At 40.8% G+C, this 12241-nt stretch overlaps 1 protein-coding gene across 2 annotated transcripts in view; it reads left to right on the top strand.

The window, feature by feature from the left end:
* The first annotated feature begins 4220 nt into the window (after positions 1–4220).
* The window catches only part of ASPH (aspartate beta-hydroxylase), a 176723-nt gene continuing 168702 nt past the window's right edge, over positions 4221–12241 (top strand). Inside the window, exons 1-2 of one of the 2 annotated variants that reach the window (XM_047783864.1) lie at positions 4221–4387; positions 11197–11346. In XM_047783864.1, the coding sequence (XP_047639820.1) occupies positions 4372–4387; positions 11197–11346 (166 nt within the window). In that variant the 5' untranslated portion in view covers positions 4221–4371. The remainder of the gene's footprint in view (positions 4388–11196; positions 11347–12241) is intronic. The other variant, XM_047783862.1, reaches the window with a different exon arrangement.

Here is a 12241-nt window from a genome sequence, read left to right on the forward strand (position 1 = left end):
GATCAACAAGGAATATTTATCTGACACGAAGAGATGAAGACTTGGTCGTAGACCCCTTCAGTGTGGCCTTTAAGTTCACACAAATGAACGTATTTCCAAAACAGAAAGGGACTCACAGACCTAGAAAACAAACTTATGGCTACCAAAGGGGAAAAGCTGGTGAGGGGCGGGATTAATCAGGAGTTTGGGATAAACATGTACACTACTCTAAGAGAGATGACTAATAAGGACTTACTGTAGAGCACAGGAAACTAGTCAGTATTTTGTAATAACCTGTAAGGGAGAAGATTCTGAAAAATTACGCATATATGTATATATTTGAATCGCTGTGCTGTACACCTGAAACTAATACAACATCGTAAATCAACTATACTTCAATTTAAAAAGAATTAAGGAAAAAAAGTCAGCTAGAGGAGCATGAGCCAGCAAAAAGATTGGGAATTAGAATGTTCAGAAAGGTAGCAGAAACACCAGGTGGTTCTGCAGTAATGAAGGCTGAGGGAAGAGAATACTTAAGAAGGAGGGAGAATGCTTCTGAGGGGCAACTTAGGTAAGGACAGAACATTTCCGTTGGGTTTAATGACACGGAAGCGGTTCCTGGGACACGGGAGCTGCCACGGTGGAGGCACATGGCAGAAGCCAGGTTGCAGTGTCCGGGCTGTAAGGAGTTATGGGCGGCCAGGGAATGAGAGCAGTGAAGTGACAGCTCTGCAAGAGAGCGCACCTGTGATGGGGAGTGATGGGGAGGAGGGAAGGTGCAGTCCGGGGCCGGGCTGGTGGTGGAGCTGAGAACAGAGAGAGGGCAGGGTGGCTGAGGAGGGAGGGGGAGGACTTGGGAGGAAGGCAGAGAGTGCCTGCAGGTGGGTTCAGTCTGCAAGGGTTGGCAGCGCACCGTCAGGACGCTCCCTGCTGATGGCTCTGTCTTCTCTGTGATGTAAGAGTGGCGTTTTTTTCCTTTGACTTTGAAAAGATAGACCACTTTAGAGGCAGAGAAATAGCCGTCGTGGAGAATGGAAAAGCCAGTTCTGTAAGGGTGTGTGGTGGGATCCGCAGGCGGGTGGGCTCCACTGCCTGGTGCCGGACTTGCCCTCGGTGCCCAGCCGCCCTCACCATCGGGCGGCGGGGGAGTAGCTGTTTGTCCAGGGAGCTAGTGATGGCAGATTGATACAGTGAAAGGGTACAGCAGCAGGTGTTTAGTGAGTCAGGAAGCCGTTTAAATGAGGAACCCTGGGCTTTGGAAAGATGTGAAGACAGGAGGTGAAGAGAAGGTAAGAAAAAGGAGATGCCAGAGAACTACCTGGTCCAAGAACGTGTTGAGTAAACAAGCTGGAACAATGGGACAGTTGTGATCCCAGTGGATATTTTCATTCTGTGCATCACGTATTCATTAGAACATAAAACTTTTCCTGTAGAGGAAGCGTTCCCTGGCTGGGTTGGTGGGTTTCACCGCATCGCAGCACCCGGGAACGTACTAGAAATGCACATTCTCAGGCTCCGCCCCAGACCTACAGAATCTGAAACTCTGTGTTTCTACCACTGCTCCAGGTGACTCTAAAGTTGAGAACCACTGCTGTGATAGCTGATTGGGAAAAGGGAGGGAACTCATGAGAGCTCAGGTGCCTTTTTACTTGGTTGGTTTTGAAGGCAGGTAAAGCGCTGGCCTCCATAGGTTCTTGTTTCCAGTGGCGTCAGGCTGAGAGTAATAGTCTCAGAGCCCATGATAGATGTTTGACCTTTCTTGGACCTAGACATTTGCTATTAATTCTAGCACCTCTTATAAGAAATAGTTAATAATACTTTAGTTCTCTTTGCTAGGGTTTTAAAAACATGATTTGTTATATGCAAATTTTATTTATTTAATACAAGTTTTTAGAAACATATCCCATCATAAAAATGAATTGTTATTCTAAAAGATAGTTCCTTGGAACCCAGAATTTCTTTTCCTTTAAGAAATGTGGTCGAATGGCGTTCCCGTCGTGGCTCAGTGGTTAACAAATCCGACTAGGAACCATGAGATTTTGGGTTCGATCCCTGGCCTCACTCAGCGGGGTAAGGATCTGGTGTTGCCGTGAGCTGTGGTGTAGGTTGCAGATGTGGCTTGGGATCTGGAGTTGCTGTGGCTCGTAGGCCGGTAGCTACAGCTCCAATTCGACCTCTAGCCTGGTAACCTCCATATGCCACCATTGAGGCCCTAGAAAAGACAAAAAAAAACAAAAACAAAAAAAAGAAAGAAAGAAAAAAGAAATGTGGTAGATTAAATGTTATTTCAGAGCCATTTATCCTAATCACCTTATCTAGAATAACAGGTATGCCATTAATGTGAAACTAAGGAAGGAAGATATTTTATTTAAATAATCGTAAAACTGTTGCAAAACATAGAGGATGAGGTAAAGCCTAGGAATATATGTGATGAAGATTTTTGGAGGAGACATAATTGGAGCTTGTGCTGAAGGAGCCTCAGGGATGAGACACACCCATACTTAGTAGCTGTGATTCTTGTTTTCAGTTCAGAGGCTGAAATTTAGGATGCAGCTGGCCTTGCACAGATCCCCAAGGGGAGAGAGGGAACTCTGGCAGCCTCTGCATTCTTGGTGGCAGGCAGGGATCATGAAAAGAGCTGGGAATTGGAGATGAGGAGACTTGTGCACGAGTCTAGACTGATTCAGTCAAAATAAGTTTCGTGCATGACTTCAAGAAATATTTACCTGCCTAGTTGGTGTCAAGACAGGTTTGATCAGCAAGGAAATCAAGGCCCAAATGATTACTTTACCCAAATCAAAGGTAATGATGCAGCTGGAATTGAATCCAGGTCTCTTAAGTCTGAAATGGGCTACTGCCATGTAAGTGTGGTGGCTTGGTTTTTAGTCGTCCCAAGAAGGGCTCTCTGGTCACTCTCACTCTTTGAAAACCACAGAAGCTTCTGAAATATTTGTCTAGTCAATTTGTATGATAGTTGATCATCTATCTTAAGCCCCTGTCTCCAGATGATGCATTATCATTCAGCATTTTAGTAAGCACCGGCTTCAGTGGGACACATCCTTGAGGAAAGGAATGGCTCTCGGTCAGGACACCTGAGACCCTAGTCAGTTTTGATGTGTTGTCCCTGCTCCCCTGTTCACTCTGTCCCAGCTTTGGGCCATCAAATATTGGTATCTTCGTTTGCTGACTCCTTTTCAGAACATTAAACTGTTTAATTTGCATTGGAAGCATTCGCTTTGAGAAAAAATTGAAGACTCATAAACCACTTTGAAAGGTTGCTGCTTTGTTCTGGATACTATTTGTGCTAAATTAATTTGGTGTACTGATCAGAGCTCTGATGAATTCTGTGAGCTGCTTATCTTAGATCAGTGAATAAATTTGGTTGGTTTTATTTCCCAGAAGAGAATATTTGAGGAGAGGGGGCAGGAGGGACATAGCAGAAAATCAGAATGCAGCTGTACAGTCTCTTTCTGGTTCCCTGAGATCGTGTTTCCTAGGTGAGACTCTTACTGATGAAAAGTTCCTTTCCTTGTCCACCTCTCCATGCCTTTCTGCCTTGCTCTCCTCCCCTCCTTCTCTAGGGAGACCCCCGCCCCCGCCCTGCCCCCCCCCCCCCCATGCACCCACGGCATGAGGAAGTTCCTGGGCCTGGGACTGAACTGGAGCCATAGCAGCAACCTGAGGCCACTACGGTGACAACTGCAGATCCTTAATCTGCAGCACAAGGAAACTCCCGGGAGACAGTTTGTTATTATTGCTTTACTTTTGCCATTGGAGGACTTAATCTTGGGATGGTAATGCTTATGAATTAGAATTCTGGAGCATTAATTTATTTCTTACCATGTAGGGTTCTGTTTTGTTCAAATGAACTAAGCAATGGGCTTTCCATGTAGGCAGTCAGTGATTCTGAGAGGCCAATTCAAGCTGTTGCTGGGTGTGGGGCCACGGTTTAGAGCAAGACCTGTTTTGGTTTGGAATGATTTTGTACTTAGGCTAACAACATTCAAGACTGATTCCAGAAACCCCACACTGGCAGCACGTTTGTTCCATTTGGTTTTTTTTCAACATGCCTGATTTTCTTTTTAGGGTTTGGAGTTGGGGGATAGAGCCAGCCCAGAAAGGAATCCCATAAGTGGGAGAAAGGCAGTCGGACTGTTAGCAGAGCATTTCAGTCTGAGTGATTAGCAGTGTTTGGTCATGAGGAAGAGGCCTCTAAAAATAACTGGTGAGCAGAATTTTCGGCCAGGTCCAATTTCAGTTCTAGAGGCCTTGCCTGAGGAGCCACTGGCCAGCCCACAGCTCAGTAGGAAGGCCTGCAGTGCCGGACACCTGCTGATAGGGCTTTGGTCCTTTTCCTTCCACATATATTATTCATGGATTGAGGAAATCACAATGGCAGAAGGTAGAGGTCTGTCTTTATTGTTAGGGTGGTTGAAAGTGGTTTGGGATTTGGCTGATAGTATTTAGCTTGATTTTCAGTTGTGCGCTGTGCAGATATTTTTGGCCAAGTGCTTTGACTGCATCTTCTGCATTTTCTATTTTGAACTTCTGGAGACCTCGACATTTCACATAGTTTAATTTTTTGGTGGGATAATCTGTCTTTAATGTGAATAGGAAGTTTTAGCGTCTTATAATATCTTTTAGGGTATTATACTACCAGAGACCGCATTTTACAAACTTTGGAAAAATGAACACGTGGTCTGCCTTGGTCTTAGAGGTTAATTACAGTGAATTTAAAGACGTGTGCATTCAGATCTCATGTAAAATTATGGGAAATGTCAGGTCTGTACAAGTTTCATCTTGTGTTGGTGAGTGCACTTTGTTGGCTAAAGCAGAGACTTAACCACATGTGGGAAGGGACCTAATTTTTGCAAAGCAGACCACAAATATAAGAGAAGACACTAGGGTTTTATTTTGTTTTTTAAATTGAATCATTAACCTTGAACTATTCTTTAATAGTGTGTTGAACTTACATTTTTATGTTTGTTTTTGCTTGGTCAGTTAAGATTGTCTTTTCATTTAATTGAAATCAAGCTACATTGGCTCATTAGGTCGAAAACGTATTTAAGGAAAGAAAAAATAGACGTATTAAGACAGCTTCCAACTCTCAGCTGCCTGAGCAGTGGCTAGAAGGATTCTATTATTAGTATAGAGAAGATGGGTGTCTCTGCTGTGGACACCGTTTTAAATAAATGGTTAGAATGGGTCACTTGACTCTTGTGATAAACGGTGCTTCGTGAAGCCGAGAAGAAGAATATGAGGCTCAGATCAGACTTTCAGTTCTTGCAGAAGGCGTTTCCCCTTTCTCCCTGGATTGCTTAATCCACATAGGCAAAATCCACTGTTACTTCTGACCCACTTTTAACAGTTCTTGGCTTCAAAGGATGACATTTTGTAATGTGGAAAAGTAATAAGTTGGATAAGTTGCTTTTTTTTTTTTTTAACTTGACGTGTGTGAGTTTATGTTGTACGTATGAAAGTACCAGCATCATCACCAAACTCATAAATGGTCGAGTTATAACTCACTTCGTTGTAGTTGTAGCTCAGTGAGGGACTAGCATTCAGGGGTGCATCTTCGGTTCTCCCTTTCCTTAACCAAATAAATACAATTTCTGATTGTCCCCAGCCCACTCTTTGTTTTGTAGAGACTCATTCTGTTGCTCATCGCAGTCGTTTTCTGTGTTCAGTGGTATGTGAGAGTGTTGTCTGATTTGGTCATTACTTTTAACGGGTCAACATGGAAAAAAAAAAAATGCATCACGTAGGTCTTGCCGTATGAAAAAAACATGCCCCATTAAAAAATCTTTTCAACGAATTCCTGGGGCTGCAGGTTGAATATGGAACCAGAAAGCGAAATGAAAATTCTTAGATTTATTCTCATCTGAGAAAAGAGGGACGACTCCAAGATGTTCTTCCAGAATAAGTTTGGAACAGAGTCCTGGTTTCAGGTTTGCTCGGGGAGTTGTGTTAACTCTCTGGAAGGGTTTACCTTACTATGTTTTGGCTTTATTTTTTCTGTTTGGTTGGACAGAAACTGATCTTCCCTTAGGGACTAGGCACACCGTATTTACAAAGTGACGTATCAGAAGTGTGTCACTTGGTGTCAGTTAAAAAGTCCCCCTAAAAAAGATGTCTTCGGCAAGACTCCTTTTTATAATTTACCGTTCTGTTCCTTTATGGAATTAGTAAATATTAACAGCAAAAAGATTAATAGTGCTAGAGTAACACCTTATTTATTTAACATTATAAAGGGATGGGTAAAATAACATTAATTGTTGCATGTTCTAGCTAAATAACCTTTACCCTTTTCTTGACATTGATCTTTTAAAGTGATAAATCAATTTAATAAAAAAATACTTTGAGGGAATTCCCGTCGTGGCGCAGTGGAAACGAATCCAACTAGGAACCATGAGGTTGCATGTGCTATCCCTGGCCTTGCTCAGTGGTTAAGGATCCTGAGTTGCTGTGAGCTGTGGTGTAGGTTGCAGACACGGCTCAGATCTGGCGTTGCTCTGGCTCTGGCGTAGGCTCTGTAGCTCTGAAGACCCCTAGCCTGGGAACCTCCATATGCTGCGGGTGTGGCCCTAAAAAGCAAAAAAAGAAAATTTTTGAATGAAACTTTCCGAGGTTTATTTTACATTTCTTGCCTTCTTAAACAGTTTAAAATAAGATTTTAATGAAAAATTAATATGAATATCATTATTACCTTATGGTAGAGATTATTTTAATAGTTAAGGACTGTAAATTTAGGGGTTAAGGACTAGTCATGGTTTACCTCCAGCATACATCATAACGAGCCTCCTGCCACTCTTCTAAGGTCTAGTGTCTATTCTTGCTGTTTTCGAACATTTTATAGGCCTTCCTAACATCAGCACTTTGTTACTTTAACTCCTGTGGGTTAGGCTGTCTTTAAAGTCTATTCTTTAGTTTTGTGCAGTGAGTTTGGGAACTTGACTGAAGTTGTTAGAGTCATGTCTAAAGTAAAAGGAATAGATTCTCGGTAAAGCTGTGTTCTTTACTGTGTTCGGCTTTCTCTCTCTTCCCTCCTAATCCCGTCTCTGTCTTAGTACATACATTTACAAAATGAAAAAAAGAACAACTTCTCCACTTTTTTGCTTGTATTTGTCGTCGAAGGTCAGTAATTTAAACAAATATTATTGAATTAATTTGGATAAATAATACTGTCCTTTTGAGAATCTCAGAAATTTTCCTCTTCCATTTCTGCTTTAAGAAAGAGATAGAAATGGACAATGGATTCAAATGATTATTTTGTTTTATTATATGTTATTTATTATATATTACTTTGTTTTTACTATTTCTTTATAAGCTTATTTTATTTTTGCTTTTGAGGGCTGCACCTGCGGCATATGGAGGTTCCCAGGCTAGGGGTGGAATCGGAGCTGTAGCCGCTGCCTACACCACAGCCACAGCAATGCCAGATCCGAGCTGTGTCTGCCACCTACACCACAGCTCATGGCAATGCCGGATTCTTAACCCACTGAGGCCAGAGATCAAACCCTCAACCTCGTGGTTCCTAGTCAGATTTGTTTCCACTGTGCCACGTGGGAGCGTCTAAGCTTATTTTAAATGGCATCACCTGGGGTGTATTTTTATTGAGGTACATATGTTGAAAACATTATTGACTAAGAACTGTGTCACGTATGGCACATAGATAGTGAATGAATACATTAGATAAATGAGTAAAAGGATGAACTGTATTTATTTAGCCTTATGATTTTCTAGTTAATAAGAAACAGTATAAGAGCCTAGTGTCAGTTACCAAATGTTCAAGAGGAGATAAGACATTCAGTTTTCTTGCCCTTTTAGCACTTACTTTAAATAAAAAATTTAAATTTGATTCTTAGGTAATAAGTAACCAAAGAAGGATCTTAACTATTAACTATTATAGTTCCTTATTTAAGAGTAGATGGATTTTAACCTGAAGGCATTATTCTTATTTTTTTTAATTCCTAACATTCCTTCCCTTGTTTGCAATTATTATTCTTATTATAGTTAGTATTCTATATAGATGGTTATGTTTGCATGTATTGATTTGTTATATAGAAATAAGCGTTTTTAAGATATAGTCTTAAAAAATGTCATGTTTATAGAAGTTTAATAAATTACACATGCAACACTGCTACTGAATCTGAGGTGTTTCCCTTCCCACAGAAGCAATTTCTTTTTTCTTTTTAAAAATTTGAGTGGTGCTTTATTTGTTAGTGGTTCTTCTAATTTCTGTGTTTAAAATACATAAAAATATTTGAAGTCATCATTTTCCCCTGAAATTTTCATCTTGTCTCTGCCTTCCATGGCTATGTTCAGATAATAAAACAGTGAAGCCTGTTTTATGTGAATTTATTTATTTATTTATCTTTTCTAGGGCTGTACCCACGGCACATGGATGTTCCCAGGCTAGGGGTCCAATCCAAACTACAGCTGCCACCCTGCGCCACAGCCACAGCAACTCGGGATCCGAGCTGAATCTGCAACCTACACCACAGCTAACGGCAATGCCGGTTCCTTAACCCACTGAGCAAGGCCAGGGATTGAACCAACAGCCTCATGGTTCCTAGTCGGATTCGTTTCCGCTGCGCCATAATGAGAACTCCTGTTGTATGTGAATATAATAAGCAACATTGTGACTCGTGGCCAGCAGGTATTTTTTAATACATAAATTATGTTTTTATATAGCCAGCTTTTAAGGGACTCTTAATAGATCATATTAGAAATCAAAAAGAAAAGAAAAGAAAAGAAAAAAATTAGGTGGCCTAATGTTATTTGGTAAGCATACTTTTATAAATTCACCATGTGATTATTTATAAATTTGACTCACTGATGGATCTGTTAATATTTAAAGAACACTAGAAAAGGAAATTGGCTTTTTCAAGAATGGAATTTATTTTATTTAGTCATCAATTTGTATACTTAAATATGGATATATTGATAAAGATATATATATTTGAGTGTGTATATACACAAACATATGCACACTCTCCAAGATGGATTTAGTTTTTATGGCCCTTTTGAAAAGTTGATTTAAGGGTTGATTTTTAATATGCATGTGTCTTTCTAATAAGATGTGATAGTATATCATTGATTTGAACCACAGGAAAATTACTACCAGTATTCCCTGATTAGAACTGAATTTAGGAATCAGGGACAAGATTAGAGCTAGTGTGGAGTTCCCTGGTGGTCTAGCGGTTAGGGATCCCGTGCCACTGCTGTGACTCAAGTTCAGTTCCTGGCCTGGGAACTTTTGCATGCTATAGGTGTGGCCTAAAAAAAAAAAAAAATAGAGCTAGTGAAGGTTCTGAAATCGTGTAATTTGGCCCACTCATGTGGATCAAGGAGTTCAGGACCATAGAAGTCAGGACCTACTCCTGGCTCTGCCCAACTTGTGCTGGTGACTTTGGGTGAACCATTGCATCTTTTTTTTTTTGTAAAATGGAGATGATTAGTCCTGTCCTTACCCCCCATGGTTCTCAACCAGGCACTGCCCTTGTAGGGGACACTTGGAAATATTGGGGTGTGTTTTTGTTTGTTGTAATCATTGGGAGCCACTTACCTGTGGGGCTGGAGGTAACTAGGGTGCTGGCTGCCCTGCAGTGTGTGGAAGTCACACAGGATGAAGACTGTCCTGTTTAAACATCCAGAAACACCCTCTTGAGAAACAGTGGCAGGACCTTGGTGAGAACCAGCTGCTCCCACACATGTGGAAAGCACTTTGAAGGAGGGCGTGTGTTCAACCCCGAGAAGACAGTGTCTTACTTTCCTACCTGCTTGATAAATGTTTCCTTTTCTCAAAGGACCTGTTGAGATACGATACACCTTTCTCATTTATTAATATTGATGTAATATTTATCTCATTACTTTTAAAGAGAAATTTGAGTTTAAAGACGTTGATCATCTTTTCTTAGTATCACTTGACTGTCATTATTTTTGTTTCTTTTTGACTGTAAGGCTATTTCCAGAGGGGTATACAGTATATTAACCATATCAAATGCTCTTAGTGACACTTCCGGTGGACAGCAGTTTCCTGCTTGGAGACCTATTGTGAAAACCTTTCCTTGTTTCTGTGGGTCCTAGTGGATCGGGCTGAAATGTAGTCATTGGCTTCTCTTCTTCCCTGACCTCTATTTCCTATCAGTGGTTTCCTTCTTTGTGCCTCTCTCTGGTTCAGAGTATGGAGTGTTGTGTGGGGAGCTTGTTTTAGGTTAGTTAGCAGAGTTTTAAGATTTTACAGAAACTAAATGGGACAGAAAAAAAGGATTTGGCTCCATTTATCATTTCATTAATTGTCGATATGCTCTCAAGTTTGAAGGTTTTATATATATATATATATATATATTTTTTTGTCTTTTTGCCTTTTCTTGAGCCACTCCTGCAGCATATGGAGGTTCCCAGGCTAGGGGTCTAATCGGAGCTGTAGCCACCGGCCTACACCAGAGCCACAGCAACGCGGGATCCGAGCCGCGTCTGCGACCCGTGCCACAGTCCATGGCAACGCCGGATCTCTAACCCACTGAGCAAGGCCAGGGATCGAACCTGCCACCTCATGGTTCCTAGTCGGATTCGTTAACTACTGTGCCACGACAAGAACTCCTGAAGGAGGTTATATTTAAATAGTTTGGATAAAGAACTTGGAAGGAATACACAGCAGATCCATTTTTATTGAAAAAAATCATTAGGGAGTTCCCATTGTGGCTCAGCAGGTTAACAACCTGACATAGTGTCTGTGAAGATGCAGGTTCAATCCCTGACCTTGCTCAGTGGGTTAAGGATCTAGCGTTGCTGCATGCTGCAGCATAGGTCACAGATGTGGCTTGGATCCAGTGTTGCCATGGCTGTGGTGTAGGGCTCAGCTGCAGCTCTGACTCAACCCCTAGCTGAGGAACTTCCATATTCAGGTGTGACTGTAAAACAAATAATAATAAGAAGAAAACGTTAGCCCACTGGTAGTTTATTTCTTTTTCTTTCACTGCTTTGAAGTTAGGGTCTTACATAGGTGGTGTTGAGCCTAAGCATAGTCTTTTCCATTTTCAAAGTCATTTTTTTGGTAATATGATTTGGGAATTTCAGTGAAATCTAACTTTGAAATGATTTTCCCTTGTAAGTACGATCAAATTCCTGGAGAAATGAATGAATGAAAAGAGGTTTAGTAAAGCGTTTCCTTCTTACATAATGACATGGTCTGTCTGTCTGATTTTTTAACAGAGACAAAGCATGGAGGACAGAAGAATGGGAAGAAAGGAGGACTTTCTGGAAGTTCATTTTTCACGTGGTTTATGGTCATTGCGTTGCTGGGAGTCTGGACATCGGTAGCTGTTGTCTGGTTTGATCTTGTTGATTATGAGGAAGTATTAGGTAAGGATTTTGATATTGTTTTTATTGGTACTATTAATTTCTGGAGACTTTCCGGGGTTCTCAGGAGGGAAGGAATGAAAGGGGATGTTATCAGAGTTCCCTCAGAGTCGTGGTTTCAGCTGCTTTGAACACAGTGACCTAAGCCATTGCAGACAGATGCTTAACCCACTGTGCCACAGCGGGAACTCCTCTATATGTACCGCGTTGTGTAGAAAACCCTCCCTCTTCCATAGAACCTCCTGTACTTTTGCTTTACTTATTGGATAGTCATCTTTCGAGGGAAAAGAGCAAAGAATGACATCACACTTCCATGTAAATATCTTTTGTTGAAGCCTCTCATTTTTATTACTTTTTAGGAAAAGGTCTCTGGATAGAGTGATAGAGGAAGAATTTTAATTTGGAGACAAACTTCTCAGTAGATCTGTGTTTTTGTTGACTTAAGAGTGATGTGTTGCTAGGGAAAGTCTATTAAACAAGAGATTTAAAAGATTGTACATTTCAGCACAAGTAACAATTTTCATATTTTTACATGCATGCAGCCAAAGCAAAGGACTTCCGTTATAACTTATCAGAGGTACTTCAAGGTAGGCTATTGGAGATGCGTTTTAAGTCTGCTTGTGTTGGTCTCTGAAACTTCATCCTTAGGCTCCTGGTTGAGTTATCACCTGCTTCAGAGAGTGTTAAGTGGTAGGACCAATTTCCCCTTTTAAGTGTGTCAGAAAGTATAGTATTTTTAAATATAGAATACTAATAAAGTATAATATACTATAATATAAATATAACATACTATAATATAAATACTTCTGTAGTATTTTAATGCTGTTGAACTCTGTGCTGTGTGTAGCCTCGACTGCAGATTAGAGTTTTTCATTTATATTTTCTTAGCTGTAGAAAT

This window comes from Phacochoerus africanus, chromosome 6 (assembly GCF_016906955.1).
Source record: "Phacochoerus africanus isolate WHEZ1 chromosome 6, ROS_Pafr_v1, whole genome shotgun sequence".
Classification (NCBI taxonomy): domain Eukaryota; kingdom Metazoa; phylum Chordata; class Mammalia; order Artiodactyla; family Suidae; genus Phacochoerus; species Phacochoerus africanus.